Source organism: Dama dama, chromosome 19 (assembly GCF_033118175.1).
Source record: "Dama dama isolate Ldn47 chromosome 19, ASM3311817v1, whole genome shotgun sequence".
Lineage (NCBI taxonomy): Eukaryota > Metazoa > Chordata > Mammalia > Artiodactyla > Cervidae > Dama > Dama dama.
Genome location: NC_083699.1, coordinates 63235874 through 63263336, shown reverse-complemented (window position 1 = coordinate 63263336; position 27463 = coordinate 63235874). Strand labels below are relative to the sequence as shown.

General features: G+C 40.0%; 1 protein-coding gene across 5 annotated transcripts in view; it reads right to left on the bottom strand.

The window, feature by feature from the left end:
• Positions 1-27463, bottom strand: part of SATB1 (SATB homeobox 1) — a 101008-nt gene that overhangs the window by 29920 nt on the left and 43625 nt on the right. For all 5 annotated transcript variants that reach the window (XM_061167248.1, XM_061167249.1, XM_061167250.1 and 2 more), the window contains 4 exons: positions 23863-23974; positions 20371-20825; positions 12492-12704; positions 4464-4619 (listed from right to left, as the gene is read on the bottom strand). In XM_061167248.1, coding sequence (XP_061023231.1) covers positions 4464-4619; positions 12492-12704; positions 20371-20825; positions 23863-23974 — 936 coding nt within the window. The remainder of the gene's footprint in view (positions 1-4463; positions 4620-12491; positions 12705-20370; positions 20826-23862; positions 23975-27463) is intronic.

The window sequence follows — 27463 nt, the reverse complement described above, 5'->3', positions numbered from 1 at the left end:
CTGCCACCATTAAGGAAAGAATTCCATTTCCATCTCCCATATGAAAACAGCAGAGCCACTGAAGAGTAACTGAACCTTGATACTGTAATGGTTATTACCCAAATCAACTATTTTTTTTAACAGTAAAATTAGCGAATTCTGCTCCTATAATTATTTGAATGTTATCAGACTAAATGTTTGATAAAATTCCAGTATGATTCACTTGGAAAAAAAACGGCTGCTTATTTGAATACCCAGAATATAAAGTGTATTCATTTGTAGCTATTCACATTATGTTTAAAGCATATCATCTTTTTAAAGTTTGCATTAGCCTGCTTTCCTACCCAAGCACAAAAAGTAGCCTTCCTTCAGCCTGCACTTGCATATTTTACCCAGACATTTCTATTACAGTTAAAACAATCTCATTTCTATTGCTCATCGAAGAGAAGATGTAATACATGTGCAATGGTGGGATCTGCAGAGTTGGCTTCTTCTCCTGAAAACACTCTGGTGCATTAGTCATTGCAGGCCACAGTTACTACATTATCTGGTTCCACAACATTCTAGGGCTGTGCTGTCTTTTAAAAAAAATTCCGCTGCCTGCCCTTGAGACAACCTACCTAAAGCTTTACCTTGTAAAATGAAAGGTATCTGAGATACATAAATAGGTAATAAATAAGTCACTCTGTGTGAAGGTCTGAGTCTCTGGCTTAACACATTACAAGCCATTATCTGTTTGTGTTACAGTGTTGTAAATTTCAACGCTCTTCCGCGTACAGGACGGCATGAGACCCCTCCCATCTTCCAGCGCTCTAATGCCAGTGACAGAGCTGGGACCACAGCCCCCTCTGAGTCCTCACCAGGCACCCCTCCCTACACCCCAGCCCCAACCAGGCATGAAGCAGCTCAGGTTTCGAGAACCCTCTGATGGCGAGAACCCATAACCCATGAATATGTCAATGAAGACAGGAAAGCCCCCACCGTTCTGACCATCGATTAGTTCAGCATCCCAAATTCCTCTTTCCTGGAAGAGGGGAGCTAACTTTGGGCCTGATGCTACCTGGAACCTTGAGAAGACAGTAGAATAGTGATGCGGGGAACTTGGGGTTGGCTCTCCTACTTGTAATCAAGTGACCCTAGTGTGTAAACAGAGAAAATCAATGTGATAGCTCACAGGGTTACTGAAAACTAAATGCAGGCCATATATAGTACATGATGGGGTCTAGCACAAAAACGGTGATGGATGTTCAGCCGACAGAGAGCATCAGGGCCAGATACAGAAGTGGACGGGCCTGAACGGGCTGACACAGGAGTGCCTCCAGCTCCTCCCTCGGTACCTGGGGTACCTGCATGCTGACGGGCCTCGGCAAGTGGATCCAAGGCATAAATAACTCACAATTTGAGAGTTCTGACCAGGCAAAAGGCTGGTCTCATCTGAAGATTTTTGTTTGTTTTGGTTTGTATCCCAGTTCTTATATTTCCTTCATAAAAACCATGGCAAGAGAACACAACGTGTCAATGACTACCTGCCCCTGTTAAGTCGGGCCTCCTCTCTTAGTGATGCATACCGTTTTTGGACAGTCTTATTTTTCGGCAATCATCAACCTTTAGATTTTCATGAAGAGGGTAGCTAACATTTCAACTGAACAATGAAAAGAAAGTGACAAAAAATGCTTTTTAATCAAGTTGCAGTAAATTAGTAGTTGGGAACTGTGATGTATGAAAGTTAACAGTCTGCTGGACCCCAACAGTCTACAGCTGGACCCTTGGATTCTCCTTCAACTGGTACCGAGGTGATGAGCCAGCAGCTTTGGGGGTTCCGGGGAACACTTCATCATGGCAGATACACAGAAGCTACAACTGATGTGGTTGAAAGTGACTCACGGGGAGCTTTGCAGGACAGGGATACAAAGGAAGGATGCTTAAACCCCCCAGAACATCACTCACAGTGACATTATCAACCCACTGCTACCACTGTCCCTTAGACTGCAAGCAGATTCAACCAGCCCACCCTAAAGATCAGTCCTGGGTGTTAACTGGAAGGACTGATGCTGAAGCTGAAACTCCAATACTTTGGCCACCTGATACGAAGAACTGACTCATTGGAAAAGACCCTGATGCTGGGAAAGATTGAGGGCAGGAGGAGAAGGGGAAGACAGAGGATGAGATGGTTGGATGGCATCACTGACTCAATTGACATGGGTTTGGGTAAACTCCGGGAGCCAGTAATGGACAGGGAGGCCTGGCGTGCTGCGGTTCATGGGATCGCAAAGAGTCAGACATGACTGAGCGACTGAACTGAACTGAACCCTGTCTGAATGGCTCCAACATCAGAAACTCAGCTTAGACGGGCAGAAGTGGGGTACTGTTTAAAAGAAAGAAAGAATGAAGGTCGCCAAAACACAGCTAGGCAGAAGGAGATATGCTCTCGTAAGACAGGAAATGGGTTGGGGGGTCGGGCGGGGATAGGGATTAAATGACAGATGACAACTTACCAGAAAGTTTTAATATCTATTTCTGTTTGTGGGTTTGAGGGCTGCCCCTTACTGCAATAATGCATGTTTAGTTTCTCTGTTTATCTATTCTGGAGATTTGGGGAAAGTGTCCGGCCTTGTAGGAAGATAGTCTGTTATTCTCGGTAATTTAATTGGAAAGGTCAGAAGAGCTGCATAATCACAGAGAAAGGTGGGACAAAATATGTTGACCTAGGCGATCCTCATCCTAATTATACTAAACAGTAAGAAGGTGCAGGCTGGGTGGGTGAGGGGCAATGTGAGCACAGGGCATTTCTCCTTAACGCCGAGTCTTGGCATGTAAATGAAGACATCTGAAGAAGCACACAGGTTTGAAGCGGCTCTAACATTCTATCATAATTAGAAACATTTCAAGAGCCCTGTAATTTCCAATCAAAATTACAGTAATTTCCGATATACAAGCCATGATTCATGACAGAATTTTACATTCCATGAGAGATTACGGTGGCCTGATGTATGACACGCCGGGTACAGCGCTAACATAAACAATTCAGTTTAATGTTTAAACAGCACTTGATGTTTAGAATCTCACAATAAAAGAAACATATTATTGTAGAAATTATCACTTTGACAGTGATTGAAGGGTAGGCAGGCATGTGGCCTATAAAGCTATAATTTTTACAGTCCACAGCTTGAGTTTAACCATTTTTATATAACGTTTCCAAGATACCCCTTAAGTATTTCAGCCAGCCTATAACTTAAACAAGAACAACCTCTTCTCAAGCAAAACTCCCATCAAGGACCACTACTGATGTTGCTAGAGTAAGATTCCAGAAAAAGCTAATTATAAAAGTTATATTATAAATACATCACATTGTAAATAAGTCTCAGGATGGTATAATCTTGTCAGAAGTTGACAGCAGCCTGGCTGTTTTATAAAGGAGAGTTCACTAATGATAATGAAATGTATGTGTCTAAAATTTCTTTGACTGCCTCTCAGTCTCACTTGGCTAGTGTTATCAAGTGAAGTGAAAAGTCACTCAGTTGTGTCTGACTCTTGGCGACCCCATAGTCTATATGGTTCATGGAATTCTCCAGGCCAGAATACTGGAACAGGTAGCCTTTCCCTTCTCCAGGGGATCTTCCCAACCCAGGAATCGAAATCTTTCTGCAAAGTGGAAGAGATTTCAGTATTCTTCCGGTCCTTTACAAAGTATTCCTGCCTTTGAACAAGAGCTTGTAGATAACTGTGAATTTGTTCATGTAGATGACCCTATATTTGATAAACTTAAATTACCAGTTTATAGCAATCATACTGAAAAAAGACTGCATTATCTGTCCTTTTTTATGTCATCTTGTAAAGATTTGTAACTTTTCCATATTCAATTCTATTCATTTATAATTCAAAAGATTTAGACAATTTTTCTAACTGTAATTAAAATTGTGTATCATATACAGTGTCTAAAAGATTTAGACAGTTCTTCCAATTGTAATTAAATTTGTTTCATATATATATGCATATATACAATTATTAATATGCAAAGATATACGTGTGGGGGTGTGTGTGTGTGTGTCTGCTTTAATAAGTGCACCTAATGGTGGTAGATGTCAGAGTTGGAACAGAAACGAACTACAATGTTCACAGTATTTTAGGATGGAAATCAAGGTCACCCAAGTTCTAATGAAATAATAATAACTCAAGTTATTTGTTCCACTACAATAGACCAGATGGAGAAACCTCCTACACACTACAATACTCTCCTGGAAACAACTATTAACTGATTGAGGGATTTACTGAGAAATCTGTGACTTGGATGATGGCTGCTAGAGAAAACACAGTTGAGTATCTATTACCTGAATCTGAACCCTGTCTCATCCCAGAGCCGTCAACACTCCTGGAAACCTCGACCTCTCAGGGACGCAAGTTCAAACTGCAGACAGACACTCCTTTGAATGAACTTCCACAGGCACAGTGGATCAACAGTCTGCATGCCAAACAGAGGGTCTTACCTGGCTTTTGGTAGCTGCCACCTTCGCAAACAGAGCTTGGGAAACTTTAGCACGCTTCATTTCCTGCTGAATCTCGTCGTAAATGGAAGCATTAATGTTCATGGTATTGTTCTCTGGTTTCCCATTCCTCTCAGTGGCAATAGTAGCTGTTTTCACCTACAAAACATTTTGAACATGCCTGTCATTTACCATTGGCCAAACTGTTTTGAAGCTTCTCAGGCTCAGCATCCAAACTGGACATTGTTGCTCCTTTTATGATCAAGGTGATCAACAGGGTGGTCATTCAACATTAATTATTAGCTGGAGATCAGATTGCTTAAGGTAAGGAGGTCGTATTGTCACAGGTGATTGCATCTGCAATATGACAGCAACTGCCAGCTGACAACCAGGAATTATAATGCCATAAAGTAAGTTTTCTGGAAAGCGGAATAGTTTCAAAGACTTGAAAACCCCAAACTAATTGTTACCCAATTACCTTCCATTGCAATTCTAACAAAGGAAATTCACAATTAAAATTGTAATGCACAGTGCTGTATCTTTGTTGGGTACCTGATGCCTAATAGACAATCGCACCACTAATAGCTATTATATACTATGGCCTTTTTAATTTTAGACTCCTTTTTTATGCCTTTTCCACTTATGTTTCATTTAAAAATCTTCCATAACAAAGCCATTTGCAGAGCTGCATATTTAAATCTTCTATCCATCCATGAAACAGGTAGAGTGCCTTGCTTAATTATCATAAAGGCTGGTTGCACTTTACACGTGCATGTCCAAGCTGTTCTGTGTAATTATTTCATCGCTTTCTGGCACCCCTGTATAACTATTTCCCTTTAACTTGTGGAACCAGACAATAAGAAAATATTTCACAATATTTAGTAGAACATGACTGCAAGTCACACAAAATATAGAATCATGGTTTTACAAATATACTCAAACTATATAATCTTGACTGAGGAATCAGTATCAATCCCTTTGGTAAAAATGATAAGCAGATATCACCAGAAAAATGACCAAAAAATGTAGGTGGGAAATCAACCTCAAAATTTACTGATGATATAATCTTTTTTAAAACTTAAAAAGCAATCCTTAATACTTTAAATCATTAAAATAAAAATCTGACTTTTATTACGCAGTTACAGGAACCAGCCTGGGACATTCGCATATGAACCACAAAGCTGCTTTTTACTGGGAAACCAATGAAAACGTAAATGGAAAGTTACCGGAGATGCAGGACCATGTTTCTCCCGACAACATGATTCATCAAAAACCACTCTTCTTAGTGACCTTTAGAGAATCCATATTTCCGTTCTCTGCAAACTGACCATCTTGGACCTTCCCTCTCATTTACTACGAATAGTAGAAACTCAAGCTCACTTTAGGATAAATGAATAATTTGGGGCCCGAGATGACACCTTCTCCCAAACAGCAAGACTTCTAATCTTTATTTCACCTTGCCCCCAAATATTTGGTATCAAAAGAGGGGCAGAATTCATTAAGCAATCTAATTCCCTGCGCTTAGAAAGTAACGATCAGCTTGCTTCAAAACTGATGCCATCTGACTCCCTTTCTAACTTGCAGCCAGTTAGCAAAGTAAGTCACCTCTGGAGGATGTGGCTAGACTCTCCTACCTGGACACTAGCCTTGGGAGCTCAGAAACAAGGATGCTGGGAAGCGGCTGGACCGCAGCCCCGGGGAGGACACGGGGCCCACCGGCATCAGAGACGGCAGGAGGCTGGCCTCACAGGTGCCCCCGCCAGCTCTGGGACTCCAGCGAGCAGGGGCACCCAGGGAGGCGGTTAAGGACGGGGCCACCAGGCACAGACAGCGGGCTTTGAAGCAATAATCTGCTAAACACCACTTTAGGAGCCAGAAGAGTTACCGCATTACCATAAACTGCCTACAAAGTTGCTCTGGTGAGATTCACAACTTCGCTCTGGGGTGGTCTTGCTTTGAGGCAGAAGGATAGATTTGATCACCCCATGGGGTCCCTTTTAATACCTATTTTTCTCACTGCTTAAATGAAAGAGAAAAGAAAAGCCATTTCAATTGCTTTGAACACTGGATGTTATGGAAATGGAGGCATGGAGTCCAGTGCATTGGAAGAAATAGTTCCTTGGTAGTGATCTGCTTAGCAGTCGTTAAGAGGGCAGGCTTTGGAAACTTGGGAGTTTCAGTGTTTTGAAAGTAATTTTCATTCTTCTGTAAAAATGATGCTTGAGAATTTATCTTCAAGGTGGGCTATAATCATTTGTTTCAACCTTGTGATTTTGCTTCTAAAATTTTCTTTGGTTTAATTTTTTAAATAAAGCAATTACCACTTGAATCAACAAGCAAACATTTTAAATTATTTACAAAAAAAAAAAAAAAAAAAGTCAAATAACCATTTCCTAGCAGCTAACATAGTCAAAAGTGGAAAAGAAGCACATGAAACATTTTCTTTTTTTTAAAGTGAGAGCAGTAACTTTTAAAAATATTAAGGAACTGTATTACTCATTTTAAAAATATTTAGAAAAGCTCTTTATCATCTTGTTGGCTCGGATAGGCATCTTATCAGAGATAAGCTATTAGAATTCTGGAATCACATTTTTTCCCCTAAACACAAGCTATTGCTTAAGGGGAACTGACTTGGACAGCTTTTCAAAAATATGAAAGCTGAAATTTTTTTCCCCAGGTAAAAATGGAAACAAAAATCTTTTATACCTCACTCTACTAAGTACTATTTTAGCTTAGCACAAAAAAAATCTTCTTTAATCCTGGTTTAGCTTTTAATATTATATCACACATTAAAATTCATAAAGTAGTTCATTCCAGGCAAAACAAACTACTCTCCAGCTCTCCTCCGCAAATAGCACAGGAGGTAAAATAAAGGCAGTTGCTTTTCTGAATAGCTTTTATCAAGGTAGCGCACACCACTCCATCATTACAGAGGCGCCGGGGAAGTAGTTAAGAACTGGAGCCTTCTGCTATTCACCCTCCCACGTGGGGACAGGGTGCCGCACGAGAGCCTGCTTGATACTTCACTAAAATTGTGCAGCAGAACACAAATCTTCCGTGAAGGTTTTTTTAAACTATTTTTGCTCCTTTACACACTGCTGAATTCATCAAGCCATCCTACGTATGTGTGACACGCGTGGTACAGAGTGGACTCGACTGGGATCGTCCTTGACGCGGGGGAAGCGCCTGTGAGCACACACTGCACACGTGTGCGATGGTGGGTGTGCACACACACCAATCAAGGTCTGATGCAGTTTTAACAATAATTATGATAATAAGAGAAACTGACATTAGTTGTTTATTATAGGCTAGGCACTGGGTTAACGTACATTCACCTGCATAAGAGCCCTGAGTAGATTAACATTAATGTTAAATTATTGCTCTGTTTTTAAATTGAGAAAACTACCAAGAGGTTAAGTCATCTGTCCATGGGGCAAGGCTGAGGACTGAACTTGGGTCTGTCTAACACCAATGCTTATCTCAGAAAGCACCGCAGTCCACTTACATAGGACTTCTTTATTTGGAAAAATTCTTACTTTCTAAGACATAATGCACCTGCTTTTTTGTGGCCCTTTGCTAAATCTAGCTCATGAATGTCTAAGTTTTAGTAGCAAATGGTTTTATCATTAGTTTAACAAATCCAATCTAAATTTATTTTTCAAGTTAGGCAAACTATAAATGTTTTCTTAGTAATGTTATGTAAGACATGCTATTTTGAGGAATTCCTATTGGTGACAGAAAATAGCCTCCATTTTCAAATTCGTATATATTAACACTGTTTGTAGTATCATGGCTCTATCCTTTTACACTTCCTTTTGTAGAAACAATATTGGTTATTTTTCAAATATGGACTTTTCAAAAGTCCTCTAGCTTTTGTAAGATGACCATTAAGGAGAAGTATTTTCCAAGCACATATGTGGTCTTGACATAAAGCTGGTTGAGAGATTAATAATAAAACTTTTATCAAGTGTGAAGTTCCTGCCCATAACTAACATTTTATTATATTATAGGAGAATTTGTTGTAAAGAGACAGAAGGGTGAAGCTACCAGATTAAGTTAATTATACTGGTATATTGCATCTATAAACTTGGTACATCTTCTAAAACATTGCTATAAAATATCACATCTTACTTCAGAAGAAACCAAAGAATTCCTTAAAGAGATGTTAAAAGAAATAGGAAAAATAATTATATAATTCATGTAAAAGTTAAAACTTGATAATTATAGGCTTTTGAACAGTCCTTAGGAAGACAGCAAATGCTAATTTAACTTCAAATGTCACATATCTTAAAACACACAAATATATCCAATAGTAAGTGCGCACCTAAACAGAAACCACCAACTAAAATGGCTATGTTTGGTGGAATAGACAACTCCCAGAAAGTAACAGCTAATTACCGCTAATGAAATTCATCTTGTAAACTCATCTGAAAAATTTGCCAAGTGATAGAAAAGAAACCTCTTAGATCAGGGGGCTTTGGAGGGACTGGTGTCTCCCAGATAGTCCTACTATCAAAGTGGCTCTTTTCTCTACAATCTCAGAAATGCCCAAAGTCTTCCAAAGTAGATCCTCCGTCAAACGGTCAATGCATTTCATCAGGACAACGTTCTCATCTGTGTTCTTGCTCCTTAGCTGGTAACACAGATTCTCATCCTCTCTGACAGAGTCCCCAAGTTCCACTTTCTTCTTTCTAAACTGTCTATGTTCTCAGGACGTGGCTTGAGGTAGAGGCAAGAGCAGCCGACTGACTAGAGGACTTGAGAACTACATCTTTGACTTTTCTCATTTTTCTCCCACCAAAAGGTTGGTATGAGAATTCCAGGAATTCATGTACATGAAGGTGCTCAGAAAATTGTGAATCAGGTATTTTTTTTTTTGGGGGGGGGTAGAGGGGGATATGGACCACTTTTAAAGTCTTCACTGAACGTGTTACAATATCGCTTCTGTTTCATGATTGGGTTTTTTTCGGCCCCAAGGCGAGCAGGATCTTTGCTCCCCGACCAGGGATCAAATCTGTACCCCATGCATCAGAAAGCCAAGTCTTAACCACTGGACTGCCATGGAAGTCCCACGGAACCTGCATTTCTTGAATCAGAACACATGCATTGTGAAAATATACTTTCAACAAAGCTCCTGGTGTGGCTACCCCTCTGAAGTCTGAGGGACAGGGGGGCACACGGCCATCTCACCGAGGCGAGGCCAGCCAAGAGCCTCTGCAGAATGGTCCACGCCTTCCCTGGCGGAGGCTCTCCTGAGAGTAAAGCCTAGGGCCTGGGGAAGCCCCTTCCTGCAGACGATCCGAGCGCCTCTGTGGGTTAGGTCCTCGGTCTGGTACAAGCCAGGAACTTCCAACCACCTCCTGTGTGACCTACCCTCTCCAGGGAAGGAGCTGGAAAAGGCTCCATTCTCTCAAGCGTCAGGGGCCCTGAGTCTCTGGTGAGCCACAAGGGACCTCTGCCTGCAACAGGCAGTTCTTTAGAAAGAAAGCCTGTCCGGGTCCAATCCAAGCCCAAGACTTGTCTCAAAATAGCTTTCGAGTGTCTTCACTTGAGGCTGGGTGGGGGGGAAGTTGTGTGGGCAATGAAATGCCAGTGATCTCATACAGACTCCTCTCTGGCAAAATACAAAATGTAAAGAGACAAAATTCTGCCGTCCTCTTCTGGTCTGCGGCTTCATCCTCTCCTCCCCTTTCCGTCATTTGTAAATAAGCACATGAAAGTCTTACGTGCGGTACTGATTCCAGTGTAAGCACTGCATTTCAGCTGCTGCAAGACAGGACTAACTCCACTGTTCCATAACTTGCTTTTCTAAACCCAAAGTACTCATTCTACACTGACAATACATTCAATACATTAAAAATTCCCCCGAATTTAATCCACTGCATCACTGCCAAAGGGTAAAAGGTGGAAGAAACTGCCTGTGAGGTCTGGGATGATAAAATCAGGGCTTAAGGGACGCTCAATGAGGCGCATCCACTGAAGCATAGGAGGTACCTTGAAGACTTAATATGAAGCAGTGAAATAAAATTATTCACACATATCAGAATCATTTCAGAGTTTTGTTAGATGGACAATACTATTGTGCAAATAAAAACTTTTTTCTTCAAAAGCGCTTCACTAAGAATCTACTGTACCCGAGTACTTTCATCATTGGCTAAATATCCAGGCTAAAAGGCCTAGTCTCGACTCCTCTTGAGAACTAACACATCAGCTGAGGGTGGCTCAACCAGTTCATCAGTAATTCAGGCCCAAATAAATTATATGTTCTAACCCAACTTGTCATCAGAGATAGTCTTTAGATATACATATAGGAAAGCAACCTGAGTATCTAACTAGTATACCAAAATAAATATCACAATTAAGAATTAATGTTACTTTGGAGAAGAAAACAGTTGATGAATAAGGAGAGCAAACTCACATTGGAAAAGCAAAAAAAAGGCATTAAAATCCTAGAAAACAAAAGCTATATTAGGGAACTACTAATCCAAATATTTGAACAGATTTAAAAAAAAAGAAGAAAGAAACTCAACAATTAAATTCACCCTGGTCTTAAATAAGTCCTTCTTTTGCTAGTATTGCAGATTAAGTGATAAGTACAATAACTCTGCCCAGAGGCCTTCCAATGATGACTGCGGCAACAAAATTAACGATAGTACGTAAATTAACTCTGAACACCATGAACTGAGTGTTCAATCAAGCCTAAAGGAGAGTAGTTTTTGTTTAATCACTCTTACAAATGTCATATATGTATGTAAGGAGCTCTTCGTTCTTATTTGTAAGGAGTATTTTAGAGAAGCCTTGACAGATCAAACTCAATACGTGCATCTGCAGCAGACGGATTATGTATGAATGTATATGGGAGCCATTCTTTTCTGCTAGAGACATATGTCTTTCTTATTCACAATTACAGCAAAGCCTTCCTTACTCTGCTCCTATGGACACCAGAACTAAATTGATTTTCATTGAATAAAATGGAGAAAATGGACTTTTGTGACGTTTCTAAAAATCAATCATTTCAGAACATCACAATATGCAGCTTAAGACCCTCCACAAGTGGCTGTATATTATGTCTATTTCTCATTTATGGAGTTTCTGTGGCAGTTTCATTTCTAGTGTTGAATGAACTTTATACTTCTATACTTGGAAATGAATGGCTATTTTTTACTATGGATGAAATTAACATTAAGAGATAATTTCATTATGACATTATGTTACATAAGTACTTTAAATTAGTATTCCATATTCACTTTTTGTCATTTTAGCTGACCTTATTTTTAAGAACTGCACAAAACACAAATTAAATGTGTAAGAAATACACTTACTTGAAGATTTTAAGTCTAATCCACTCTCATATATAATAGTTTGTGCTGAAATTAACTTCTTGAATTTTTATAATAGTTATAATGCCACCTTTTAAACTTGATTTAAAAAATAATCAGGAAGGTGACTTTTCTAAAGAGTGCAAAAGTGTGGAAAATAGAGAATGTGCCCATTTCTGGGAATATGGATGGAATTCCTTATCAGTCCATTTAAAGCTGCCTTTAAGGATTGTATTAAACTTAATTATGAAAGATTACAAACGAGATGATGTGTAATTGGTACCAGCTGCAGTTCATATTGGAAAGCATAAATACAAATGGAATTATTTATTTATTTTTATTTATTTACTATTCAAATGGTGGTTCTAAAACTGGTAGGGATAAAATGGACTTCATTACATTTTCCTATTGAGTTTAAAACACTTTTTTACTTAATAGTAGTAGGGCCAAATATCCCATTTAAAGATCACTTTTCACCCCCAAAATGAAGCAATGCAAAGTGATTTTTCCCATCTAATTAGCAGCTTATTGTTTTTAAACCAGAGTTAGTGAGTTCAGACTAAATTTGCCTCAAGCAACTATGAATTACTGTTCCTTAAAAAATCTCCCTAATCATCTATCTTTCTATTTTCTTATTGAGAGTCTTCCTTAGCCTTTATTTTTAAAAACAAAAACCAAACGCAGAAAAGGATGAAGAGGAAATGCGCCTCACCTGGGGAGGGCGGCTGGGTGGTGTGCTTATCAGCGGGGCAGGACCCATCGCCGAGGCCGCATTCAGGCTCCTTTCCCTTTCATCCTGGTAAATTCGATCCCTCTCAGCTTCCGGTAACTGCAAGAAATTCTGCATAGCCCGAAGGTTTACCAGCAAAGACTGGGACGCAGTCTTGGGATCCTCTTCCTTTCGGAGGATTTCTGAAAGCAAGCCCTGGGGGGGATGAATGGCATAGGGTGAGCGGGTCCCGGGACTCTGCCCGTCCGTGGGGATGCCTGCCTTTTCGTCTCCACTCTGCTCAGAAAATGAACAGTCAGAAGCATCAATTCTACACAGGAATATATTAGTTACAATTGAAGTGGTGGAGAAGAGAGCCTCAATTGTGTTCTTAATTTTATTAAGCGTCTGCTTTACACATAACATAAACTGCAACTGCCTAATTGGTCTCCTTCCTTTGAGTAGCTTAACTTGCCATGAAATCTTTCACAGAGTGAGGATTGAGGCAAGTTAGGAATAAATGAAATGCTCATAATACAACAGCACTGAACTGTACAGTTCTCAAGCTGCCTGAACAAAGGCAGTGGAATGCCAACAGCCCAATATGTAAAGATACAAAGCCATTTCGAGAGAAGCAGGGTTTACAAAGAAAAGACTGGAAAATGAATCGCAACATACTAGGAAAGAGTATCACTAAGCCATCATCTAAGACGGACGCGAGGGTTTCATAGGCAATAATTTTACGTTATTCCTTGGTTTTCAAACTACTGGAGTCAATGACAAGTGATTCTATTTATAACTTAAGGAGACTATCCTGACAGCCCCCAAGCCTGCTATACACCACCCAGGAACAGGCTGAAATTCTGAACTTCACAAACCACCCTTAACATGAGACACATAGCCCCTTTTCCATATTGCAAAATAGCATCGTAGTATGCCATGGAAAAGAATATTCTCAAATTCTGTAATAATCCCATTTCTTGAGCAATATTTTTATTAGTGCTAGGAGAAACGCACAAACCATTATTAGGAAACTCCTTCCGGGTGTTCCTCCCAAATAACAGAGCGCTGTCCACCACTTTAATTTTTGGAAGAATTTTTTTTTTTTTAATGGGTGGTTTCCCACAATTGTCTTTAAGGGATTATATGAAATACAAGAATTGGAAACATTTCCTGCCTATTTGGTAAGGGCTGAGTAGCCCTCACCTCTTCAATCTTCTACATAAAATAGCGCGTGGAATGCCAAGTCATGCTTGCTTCCTACATTTCAGCTTATCACAGCATGGCTCAGGATAAAATGTTGTCAAGACCTCTTTATAATTTGCAAATTTCACTTTCTGATAACCCTGAAAAAAATGACGATGGGGTACATTTGGGGCAGGGAGGTAATGTGTCAAAACCACCAAGCCGTGGGGTTAAACATTGTGGTTTTTCCATGGTTTCCTAGAAGCACAAACCTGGTTTTGTTCCCAATTCCTCAGGGATAATGTGGCCTACTGCCTCAAGATAACAGTTGGATACATACAATATAAAAGCAGTGTCCACTTTAAAAATGACCTGTAGACTGTTGTTATAAAAGAGCCTCCAACAGGCTTAGAGGGCTCAGGAGTTCATCTGAGTTTCTCACTTGGCCCACACAAGGGAAGCCAGCTTCACCCTAAGAAAGGAGACTGAAGAATGAAGGGTATGTGTCCTATCGTTCACGATGCTGACAAGTAATGCTGCAACTGTGTTTACACAAAAGCAAAACATCCAGTCAATTTAACTAAAATCTAGTCAAACAGGCAGTCAATCACACAGCTATTTAATTTGCACAAGGCCAACTAATTAGATTGACTGGGTTTTTGATATGTCATGTTGAAACCAAAAAATGCAGGTCTCAGAAACAATGTTTTATAATAGGTGGTTAAAAAAAAAAATTAAAAAAAAAAAAGCCCCTGCTCTGCAATCTTGCCCACCAAATGGGGATAAAAAATTTTAAAGATATTAAAAGATGTACTTGGCAAAGCAGTCTATCTTAACTATAGGGAAAGAGATATTAACATACAGTACATAAAAATACAATGTTATAAATTCCTCAAGTAAATAATCTAATACCCTTTAATATTATTCCAGAACAATGCCTGCCACATATTTGAAAAATATTTACTAAATGGATTATGTGTACTTGCAGCATAAAAGGAAAAAATTACAAACAGGTGACAGAAACTTAAGAACAAGTTATGCTCCTCATGGGAAAATTCTAATGGTAATTATTAATTTACTCAAACCAAGCCTTCAGTGAAAAGTTACGTGGCACTTTGTAGTATGTTTATATGCAGTAACTGTTCAGTAATTTAAAAAAAATGTTGTGGCAACATAGATGGAACTAGAAATTATCATACTAAGTGAAGTGAGTCAGACAAATATCACATAATGTTGCTTATATGTGGGATCTAAAATATGACACAAATGAACTTACTTACAAAACAGAAATAGATTCACAGACTTAGAAAACAAACTTACGGTTTTCAAAGAGGAAGGAGGAAGGGATAAGTGAGGAGACTGGGATTAATGCATACACACTGCCATATAAAAATAACATATATGTAAATAAACAATATATGTAGACATGAAATATAAACAAGGACCCAGGGCACAGCATAGGGAACTATACTCAATATTTGATAATAAGGGAAAAGAATCTGAAAAGGAACATACACATATGCATACACATGTATATATGTACACACATATATGTATGTGTATATACATTCATACATAAAATCTGATTCATTGCTGCACCTCTGAACTAACATAACATCATAAATCAACTATAGCTCAAAAAATAATTTTAGATCAAAAGAGATCCTATAAACATTTAGGATGCTATTATATTTGGGAAATTTGAAATTAGACATTCAGAGATCTCAACTCAATATCCTTTCTTTCCACTAGAGAACCACGGTGAGAAAACCAACACATGAAGAAATACGTAATGACATCAAGTCTCATTAACACGAGACTCAGTGATTCCTGTGTAGCTTAGAGTAACAGCAGGTCACTTGGGAGAGAATTTAGAAATTTCTCTAACCACATTTTGAGGTCGGCATGATGTCCCACTCGAGCATACAAAGTGTTTTCATGGCAAAGCATTTTATTTTCACTTAATTATTCTAACAAGAGCAAGTACGGGTTTTCTGCCTGGGATGTGTTGGAAGGTCTAGACTGATATCTCAAATCCTGGGAGATTCCAAGAGCTCTAACGCAGCCAGTGTGGACAGTCTCAGGTGTTTTACAAAACCTTCAGGGGTTTTTTTTTTTCCTTCTTTTTTGGCCCAGGCTTTCAATGAGGGGAGTGCCCCCTGGTGGAAATGCTTGAAAATATTATTAGAAAACGTTTTGATTAGAATGTGTTAATTACTTTCAAAAAAATGACGTCACTTGAGAAAATTCTGGACGCAAGATGACTGCTATGAGAATTACGATTTGGGAACATACGTTTTGGTCCTGCTCAGGCTGCTGTGACTTGAGCAGCGGCATTTATGATTTCAAGATGTATGTGGTCTTGTTTCCTGTTTCTCATGGTTGAAAATCTAGTTCAGATTGTCACATTAGGTCAAGGTCATTTGTAGTAATCCCCCATGGTGGATAATAAGAAAGATCTCTTATCAAAACTCTTCTTCATGCTAAAAATACAACATGTCACGGTCATTGTGTACCCTGCTTACTACCGCTGACTAAAATACATCAATATTGTGCCCTACAGGTGCTCAGTAAATTTGTTGAACAAAATTAAAATCATCAGTCATTTGTGTTTCCAAAAAGAACTTGCATTTTGTATGTTATACAGTGAGTTACCAGCACCTCGTGGATATCAATTTTATGGGAAATGAGAAGTTGCTTTTCATTGTACTTTGTGTCATCAAACCGTTCAATATGTGCTCCGTACGTGAAAACATGAAATTATTCTGTGTCGTCATTCCACGACAGTTGTCAGAATTCTAATATTTTCAATTAAAGAGTGAACTTGCTGATGAATTCTAAACCTTTTTTATATTCCAGAAAGAGTTTACAAGTAAAATTCATTAGTAATTGGAAAAGAAAGAAAAACCTTCAATAAATACTATCAGTACTTCCAAAAGCTAATTATGAATTCTTGAAAACAGCAGATAAGCGAAAGAGACTGCCAATCTGAACAAAGGCCTGTCTGGCCTCCTGTTCGTCTCCTCTTTGAACATAATCACTGATTCAAATAGATTTTTATCAGCTTCATGGAACTTCAAAGCCCTCAGAAGAAAAATATGATTTGATGAAATCGCCTCCTAAAAATAAAACATGTAGCATATTCTTCAGGGCTACCTGCCTCTGCCGTTTGGTGAATTTTTAATCACGTGTCCAGGTGAAAGACTACTCTGAAGCTCCACCTACTCCCCTGGACTCAGGCCAAGCAAGTTATAAGCAGACACATTTATCTCTGCCTTTTGGGAGGCCGAACCAGAGCTGTCACGTTGGGGTAATAGCACCTTTTTACCTTTTATTCAATAGTGATATGGAGAGTGGACTTTTCTTAAATTACACTGCGAAGAATTATAGGAACACAGTAGCAATTTCTGTTATACTTAAGCAGGCAAATTTCTCTCTACCACATAATTTACAGGACTCAAATTCAATAAAACATTACATGATGGTCCATTACTGTTATCAGTTTTGAATAATCCATCTTCATTCTTTATTTTACTGGAAAACAAAGTGTGCCAAAGACAAGCGGAGGGGGGCAGAAAAAAAGCCACTGGATGGGATCAGAGTTAAACTCTGGGTTAAATTTTTTAAAAAAGAGGGAGGCACTAAAGAATGTATTTCCTTCTATAATGACCTTTAAATAGCAATAATACAGAGAAGTGAATTGAAATGTATAAGTCTAGAAGCTTCAGCAATTAATTTTAGCCATGGGTTTCCATTAAAAAGACATCAAGTAGGCATAACTGAATGAATGGCAGATGCTAAGAGCTGGTATCTTCAGTAGCAATTAAAGAACATATGCCCCTCAATTCAGAAGGTAGAGAAGTCCTCAAAACAAGCAGTGATATCAATTTCATCACAAACTTTCAGAAAAGGTAGACTTTTTAAAACCTCTTTGTTTTTAGACCTTTTCAAAAAAGTGATACATGAACATCTTAAGAGAGAGAGAGATTTTAAATTAGGAGACCCAATTAATATGATGAGAAAATTCTCCAAAGAAGAGTTAAAACAAGAGATCCAGGATTTTAACATTATACAGAGCTGCCAATGGCTAAAACAGTCTCAGCTCACAATACCATTATCTATTATACGAATGTTTTCATGTACTGTTTATATGGGGCCAGCGTCTTTATCCGATCACATCATAGAACTCTGCATTTGTATGTACATATTTTACATTAATTTTTTTTAAACCTGGAGCTGGAACTGCACATTGTAATAAGCGCACACAAACGTGTGCGTGGTTTAACTCTGCAGAGCTCCTGCTCTATACATATGCATTAGCATGTGTATTTTCGTCCTCCACACACATACCATACACTCTCACGCTGCACCTGCTTTTATTGAAATGCATACACTTTGAAATAAACACACTACATGCACGCATATGAATGTATAATCATTAAAATAAATGCAGCTGCGTGTGTGCGCGTGCGTGAGCGTGGCGTTTCAGTATGACCACCGAAAAGACATGCATGCTTGCATGCTCTAAAGCGAATTCCCCAAAAGTGGATCCTTAAATACACATTAAAAAATTACTCTCATTGAAATCAGACAGCTACAAATATGGCCAACATCCACTTCGACAGAGGAATCCCAATTACCAATATAAAGGTTTAAAACCAAACCCCTCTGTTATTGGGGGCTCCAGACAATTTTTCAGTAATGACTGTTTCTCAACTGGCTATTATTAATAAAGAGATGGATATATATATGTGGATTTATATATATATACATATATAAAGACTGGTACCCAGTCTTCATTCCCCTTTTTCCCTCAAAAACATTAAGTCACTGTTTTTGATGTTAACCACAGAAATAGCTATCTTTTTGGAGAGACTGATAGGGTATAAAAAAGGGAGAACTCTGCCTTTTTCCCAGTAACAAATCCTACTGATATCTATGGACTCTGTCCACGTGAAAACCCAAGAAGAACAAATGGTCACTCTCCAGGGTGATGCCTGGGACACGGCAGCCCCAAAGATGAAAAAAACTCCCCGATGGGGGTGACCTAACCCTTCTCTCCTTTAGCTGGACACTCTTTACCACATAAAACACACTTTCCTTGGTCCTTTAAGAAATAACAATTTGCTCAACTTCCAAAATGCTTACCAGTGAATCTGTGAGTCATTTGTGTCCACGTCAATGTTATCTTTGTGGGCATTCAATTCAGTCCAACAAGCATCTCATTGAACTTTTATGCAGAGACCTGCCTGGTTTATGCAGGACTGAGAACTACTAGTAGTTAACTGCTATTCACAAAAGTAATGACGCTGCCAGAAACGTGAGTATCGAGAAGGTTGACTTGATTTTTTCATCTGTTCGCTTTATTTTTCTAAAATAATGACCCTCCAACTGAATAGGGGTGTCAGATTAAATGTACCAGCTAATAATGAATACATTTTTAAGTTAAAGATATAAAACTAGGCAAACGCTTACAATTTTGCAACCTGAGGAAAAACTTTTGAACCATCCCTTTAAACACAGATAAATGATGTACAAAAAAAAGTTAAAGAACCCGAAAAGAAACACTGAGATAAAGGTTTTGTAAGGCCTCCTAACTTTCAATCCAGCGAAGGCAAGCCAAAAATAAGTCACAGCTGGGATTCTCCTAGGTATGGAAACTCTGCCAGCAAGGAATTAATACTAGATATTTTTGTACCAGGATTTTATTCTTATAATCATGTAATAAACAAAATAACTTAAATATGAAAGGAAAGTATGAGTCAGGCTTAAAAAAAAAAAAAAACCTGACAAAAGAAATAACAGTGGTAAAACAAGAAAGTTAAAAGACATCATGTCCTCACTGATAATCAGAGTTACACGTTCTTCTGGGTTATTTTTTGGTGTGTGTGTGTCTGTGTGTGCCTGGGCCAGAAATAAACACCATATATATTGTACTAATTGCCAAAAAGAGAAAAAAAAATCCTCTCATTCACTCTTTGTTTAGGGCTTTTCAAAAGTGTTTATCTTAGGCCTTCCCCTGGATCACCCTCTAAATATCTCCCCTGCTAAATATTCTCTCTGCTGATAGTATCTTCACAGAAATTTTCCCAGGAGGACAAAGGTGTGAACACAACGGGTGTTTGCAAAACTCAGTGAGAAGTCTCAAACAAGGCTTCCAAGGGCAAGCCTACCCACTCCAGGGCCTGTTTTATAAACAGTTTTACTGAAACACCATACCATATCCATGCATTTACTTCTATGGCTACTATACCTTCAAAGCCTAAAATCTTGACTGTATGGCATATTACAGAAAAGGTCTGGCTGATCCCTGGTCTAGGAAAGGAAGCTGGTCGGCTAGAAGCCTGGAGTCCTACCAGCGGCCTTGATCGAGTCCTGAAACCTTTCTCCCTCGGCTCTGAACACTCTATGTTTCCATTAGGTAAAAGCATAGGTAATGTCAACTTCTGACATTTGTTCATTCAAGGCCCCTGATTCAGGATCCATCTGTACATAGCTTTCTCTTGGTAGGAGAGGTTTCTGCTAAGGAGAGAAGTGCTCAAACGTAGGCACCCCCAGGAACAGACAATAGGATCACGTGGAGAGCAGGAGAAAATGTTAACACGGGACACAGCAGCAGAATAAAGGTTAGCACAGCCAGGATGAAAGAAGGAAGAGCAAGACAGAGAGGAACCATGTTCAAATGAACAAAACTGACCTGAGTTCTGTTAAAAGCCACACGTGCAAATACTGCCTGGGAGATTCCTGCCCGTTTCAGTTCATCACGTACCCACTGGTAGATTTCGGAAGACACCTCTGTGTTGGTGGAAACCTGCTGCTCCAAAGGTTTATTCATTGACCTGCTGACGGGGGGAGGGTGGTTCAAGTACTGTTGGTTTAAGGACTGCTGGGCTAGGAGTCTGTTCACGGCATATTGCTGGTTCAGCAGCTGGGCCATCACCAGCTGCTGGTTGACCAGCTGAGGGCTGATGGGTGTCGACACCAGCCCAGGGTGCAGGTTGGGCAGCGGCGTCCGCACGGATGGCTGGCTGCCGTGGGACAGCTGGGCAGGCGAGGGGGGCTGCTCCGCCGTGCTCCCCGGGGCGGGCTGCTGGCCGAAGCTGACGTGGTTGGCACCCTGCTGGGACAGCTCCGACAGACTATCCATTTCCACTGCAGCGGGCGAGAGGGAGAACCACGTTAGCCAACGGTACTCCGCACTGCTGAGGAGCTCTGAGCTTCCCCTAAACACGGAGCGGCACGGGGTGCACTGAAGGTCCAACGAAACCAAGGACATCTCAGGATGGAACCCAACCAGCTGTGAGTTTACCTTTCTTTTCGCACCCGGCCACCAACTCTGAAAAGGGGAAAACACTTTCTAATGTTGTGAAGTGGCTTAGATTTAAGGCCCGAAATCAATTATTTTCACACTCTACTCGACTAGTTTTGAGGTCACTAATAGTTCACTATTACTTCTGATCCCCTGAAGGCTTATAAAAGCAAAAGTTTATTTCAAAACAGCTTCTAGGGAAACTCCCTGGAGGCCTAGTAGTTAGGAATTGGTGCTTTCACTGCTGAGGACCTGGGTTCCATCCCTGGTCAGGGAACTAAGATCCCACAAGCCAGGAGGTATAGATGCCCACCAAAAAAAAAATTCTAGGAAAACACTAGTTGCTTACTGGCAACTAGAAAGAGTGAAGCTAAGAAAATATCATATGCAACTGTAGAAAAAAAGAAATATCCAAATATATATATATATATATACATACACATATATGTATAGCGATCCCATGGACTGTAGCCCGCCTGGCTCCTCTGTCTACGGGATTTTCCAAGGAAGAGTACTGGAGTGATTTGTCATTTCTGACTCCAGGGGATCTTTCTGACCCAGAGATCAAACCTCAGTCTCTTGTGTTTCCTGCATGGCAGGTGGATTCTTTACCACTGTGCTACCTGGGAAGCCCTATGTATATGTATATTTACAATGAGAAAATACTTGGACATACATATATAAGCCTCCTTGGTGGGTCAGCTGGTAAAGAATCTGCCTGCAATGCGGGAGACCTGGGTTTGATCCCTGGGTTGGGAAGATCCCCTAGAGGAGGGAAAGGCTACCCACTCCAGTATTCAGGCCTGGAGAAATCCAAGGACTGTATAGTCCATGGGGTTGCAAAGAGCCAGACATGACTGAGTGACTTTCACTTCACTTCACACGTATATAAACTGTTACCACTTCAAGAAAAAGGTTTGAAAGAAAAATGATTTAAATGGTATTTATGTTCAATTTTAAACCAGTTGTGAGTTTAAGAAAGCAATCAATATAATCAATGAAAGGGGTCATCATGATAAGTAATGGTGACTGAGTTCAGACTGAACCCTGGGCTGAGTGTCTCACATGTCCTATTTCACTGAATTATAACTCTCAAGTTAGGTGGCACTGAGGCTGCAATCATTGCTTAGAATGAAGCAACCGATTTATTGCATCGCAAGCCAGTGTAGCCGGTGTTGCTAAGATCCAGATGCTTCTTGAAGAAGCTATAGCCATCACCAGACGCTGATGACAATCTTTCAAGGGAGAGGTGGGGAGTCGTCCCGGTGCAAGGTGATGCTGTCACCATTTTGCAATTTATTATCACACACCGGGGATGGATGTTTCTCCCTTGGCTAGACACCTCATGTGGACCAGCTGAGAATGAGCAGTAACGGCATCAAATGCTTTGTGGCTACAAGGAAGAGACAGCTTTGATGCTCTGGAACTGAGGGTTGAGGATGGTAGGTAAGTGAATCTTTCTAAACAGCATACCATGGGAATCCCCTGGGGGCCCAGTGGTTAAGATTCCATGCTTTCACAGCTGTGGGCCTAGGTTTGATCCCCAAGCTATGCGATGCAGCCAATAAATAAATAAAAAAATAGTACAGCATGCCTCTCATGTGTGGACTCTGGGTTGATTTTCATCATCATTTCTCTTTTTATTAAATATTCTGACTTTATATTTAGAGGAACTTATCATATCGCTATAATCACTGATATATGCAAAATATAACTAAGAACTGGGGAAGAAACTTCCATTTCTACCAGTGCTATCAGCCCAAGTGGGCCATTCATAGGGAATAGTAATTCAAGCAATTATTCCAAAAAATGATGTATTGTCTTCATTACAGCTCTAAGCTATAAAAGGCAAAGAATTTGTTTTGGTAGATGGATGATTTTGCTTCAAATATTAAAAGCTAAAACAGGCTCAAAATTCAGGTTCTCCTGCCTCTTAAAATCTTAAGGAGACATTATTATTGCTGTTTTATTAAATCAATGTAATGGAAGTAAACAGAGATAGACGGAAAACATGACATAATGCTATGCATATTACACATCCCATTCCTATACTATTTTAAAACATTTATTTGGAAGGTACAAGCATGTGAAAGAAAACCTTAATAGAAATTAAAACATTAACCTTAATCACAGTGTTTGCTTCTACAAACACTAACAGACTCAACGGGGAAAAAAACGTCATAATCTAAACGCTCAGGTACAACACACAACTTTTATCTGTCACTTCACACTGCAGATAATTTTAATGTGTTCCCTGAGTAACAAATATTGACCTCAAGTTACACGTTAAGATAGGAGGCCTGGCGTGGAGAGTGGAGGAATGATGCAATGGTTCTTGGGTGATGGATGGTCCAGAAAGCTGCAGACCCACCCAAAGCCCCCATCCAGGGGACTGGAGACAACAGCTCCACTCATCACCTGATCTCCACTGCGGAGACTATAAATATAATTTAACGTCTTTAAACACTGGGTGTAAAATCTGGCACTTTCCCTTCTTCTCCAACAAAACCAACCAACCAACCAACCAAACAAACCCATAAAAGCATGACTTATCTCTGAGAACCCACAGCCACTCTTAGCTATTCCAGGCCTGGTGAGGCCTTCACTGAGATGTTAAAAAAATGACAGCCGCCCCCCTCCCCGCCCTCGCCTCCATCTCCTGCATGTCTGACAACCAAGTCAGTTGGGCTGATTTAAACACAAACATTTACTGAATTTAATTATCTCATTATACTCAGGCCCACTCCCCACCCTCCAAGAAACAGTCTAAATCGATCTCTAATTGGGTGATCACGAGGCCTGGCTGCACATGTGACTTGGAGAGGCCTCCAAATGACACGCGGCGGTATGGAGCCACGGCTGCCACGGCGGGCTGCTTACCCATCATATCTTTTGTCTTCTTGAAATGTTTGTACCACCTTCCAAATTCTTGACATTTTGCCGCTGAGACATTTGCATAGTAAGTGCTGTTCACAATAGAGGAGATCATGCTCTGCATGGAGAAGGGGGAGAACAGTTGTCATACATCACGGCACGAGACAGAACATGGTCATGCTTTCAACTGTGCAAACTCGGTTTTTTTTCTTTTAAATCCACGGAGGACCAATACGTGTTTGCTTCGCCCTTTACCCTAAAGCCGCGACTTCTTCAAAGCCACTAAGTAGATCGTCAAACACTTATTTCAGTAGAAAGCCTCAGCCCACCGAGACTGCTATAAAGTGATCACACCCACAGATTTTGCTCCCGTATGTCTGGGAAATGTCATCTATTCCTGGGCTGACAACTGTCCACCCATCCCAATAAATTCAAACACTTGGAGACGACTTTCTGATCACAGCTCATAAATAAATGCCACTTTGTGGTCTGATGCCTAAATCTCCATCCTTGCAAGTCCCAGGATGGTCCAGGAACCAGCATCATCTGGAAACTTACTAGAAATACAGAAGGTTGGGCCCTAAGCTAGGCCAGGGCAATCACCATCTACATGTCAATCAGATCCCCAGGAGGGTTGCATGCACATTAAAGTTTGGGAAACACCCCTTACACTGTTTATTCACAGTATTTGGGTTTCAATCGCAGGTAAATTAACACTGTTCCAAGGCTGACTGACCACATTTAAGAAGAAACAACCTATTCATAAAGATCTTCTATCAGAAGAAAAAAAAAAGCATACGGCCATCTTATTGCTAGCTTCATATAAAGTTTGGGTTTTGAATTTCAAACTAAGTGTAACATTTTTAAATATATGCATTTCATGGTGAACTGTTTCTCAAGGACATCACAAAAAAGAAAACAACCTATTTTGTCACTTATCTTCATCCTGCGTCTAACAAAAAGCTTGGAAAATAGAATCAACAGTTTAACATAGAAAAACGAAGACAGACGATGATTTTGACATATTACTGGGTATTTTTTTCTTTTTTAAACTCATTTTCAACATGGAAAAGTATTTTCTTTCCTGTCAGTTTTGGTTCTGGTCGTTTCAGTGACTTGATCCACAACACGCATACTCTCTAGTAGTGGCTAAATTAATTTCTCAATTGAGTTGTAGGAATAATTAGACTCTGCAGCACCAGTCTCCTATATGGAGAAACAGGAGAACTTACCTTTCGGACGTCAGTTGGTCTATGACAAGCAATTTACAAAAAGCAGTTGTTTGAGAGGTGAGCCACAACCAGAAAAGCCAGTTTGGGAACAAAAGCATCTTTTACACCATTATCTTCTTTAAGCTACTTCTAATGTCGAGCACTTTTGGTTATCACTGATTCTCCCAACACCTCTCATCAGTGCTAATTTCGTAACATGCACACATTCTCGTAACACGTAAATCTAGGGGATCTTGGAAGAACTTCCAGTGAAGGATAAGTTGGAGTTACATTATCGATGTAAAACATGGCTATCCTAAGAGCCACAATGACGGTTTTTTGACACTTTCTACTTGATAGTCATTTTCACATTTTATTTCTCTAAAAAGACATGCTTAATGTGCTCGTGATACTCTGCCATTAATTCAGACTCTGCCATTAATAGTCTCCCTCAGTCCAGGGTACAAAAAGATACTTAGCAAGGTTGTCAAAACCAGAGCCAGAAATCTACCTGATCCAGTTAACAATCCATCAGCTTCAATCACACTTACTCTATTGTTAATGATGGATCAATAAAGTCAACGATAATAAAACTACGGAGATGGCTGATGGATCATAGTGATTCTGCAAATGGGCGAGAGCCCATGTTCTTCTACTTTGGTCCAATTTTCAAAAAATTATTACTCTTCAATTTAGATAAGCTGGGAGATTCTTAAATGTTAAGGTAATAGTACATGCAAATTTTGCATGTAGCTTATTCTTAATTTTTAGAAAGGTATGAAATACTGAAACTTTGCTGAGGTTTTTGACAAACAAGTCCAGGCTACTTGACTTTGCCGATAGTTCTGTGTATGAGACTTGCTCTGGGCTGCACGCCTACTATGTGAGTGGCTGGTACTAGAGACACAAATGTGGTTAAGACACAGACTTTGCCCACAAGAAGTTCACCCTCAATTAGGAGGAGACATGTAAACAGATCATTTCAATTTAATGTGATTCAGTAGATCCACAGAGGAAAATATTTGGGGGGGGGGGGGGATATATAATGTGTGGGGAAAAAGAAAAAAAATCTGAAATATTCTCATAAAAGTAGAGCCCATATGTAACAGTGCTATGTAGTTCATTATTATCCATATGTGGAAAATAATATCCATATGTGCGTAATCATCAAAGCTTCCCCCTGCCCTCGTTTAACCCTAAATTGGTACGCGCTGTCCTTAAGTGACTTTCTGGATGCCTTCTACTCTGTCAAGTGATGCATGCTTAGGGAAACTCTGATTAATGTAAATATTAGCCTAAGCGAGACATAAATTGAAAGGCTAATCTGCAGGTTATGAAGCAGGCCAGAGCAGCTTTCTAGATTCTCGTTCTGTGCTTTCAGGGGGCTGGGAAATAGCCCATAATTCCGGTAACTTGGGGTCACCTCTATTTTTACTGAAACAATATGCAGTGATCTGTACAACTAGATGGCTCAGTCAGCCACTACATGAGACTTTTTTTTCCCTTGTGGTAAAGTCTCTATTGAAGGCTTAGGCATGGCATCTGACTAGGTCTCTGAGTTCCAAAGTAGGGAAGAGAGACCTCAGAAAATTGTGAGGCACGTGGTATTTGAAAGATCACATTTTGCTGTGTATTTCAAATTTGGACATAACTACCTATTGCTTTGATAATACAAACAACAGAGTCAAGATGATAACATTTTCCTACGGGGTGAGGTGGGAAAGGGGGAAGGTAGACAAAGATCCATGTTTCTAAGGAGAAAAGCTCAGGATGCTTCTGTCATCACAAGGAGATACTGATTCAAAAAGATTACTAACTAAAAAGATGACTCACAAAGTTGTGAGTCCATACAGATCTGGGGCCCAAATATGCCTGGCACGTATTATATACACATGACATTTTCAGCTGGTAAAGAAGCCTCCTGCAATGCAGGAGACCTGGGTTCGATCCCTGGGTTGGGAAGATCCCCTGGAGAAGGGAAAGGCTACCCACTCCAGTATTCTGGCCTGGAGAGTTCCATGGACTGTATAGTCCATGGGGTCGCAAAGAGTTGGACACTACTGAGAGACTTTCACTTTTCACATGTTCATCTGATGAAGGAGAATCAACTAAACCCACATGCAAGTCCAAGCCATGCTGCACGCTGGCGGGGCGACCTCAGCTGAATTAATCAACGACTAGGACCATCCCCCATGCTTAATGGGGATGACAGCAGCAACCACCTCATGGGGAGTTCTGAGAATCCATTAATTCATTCTGCGAATAACTATGGAACTCCTATTTTGTGTCTACCACTGGACTAGGTCACTGGAAAAATAACTTGACGAGGTACTTGGACAGACAATAAATAAAATAATGAATGTGGTGCAATTAGCACAGAGCCTGGACCACAATGA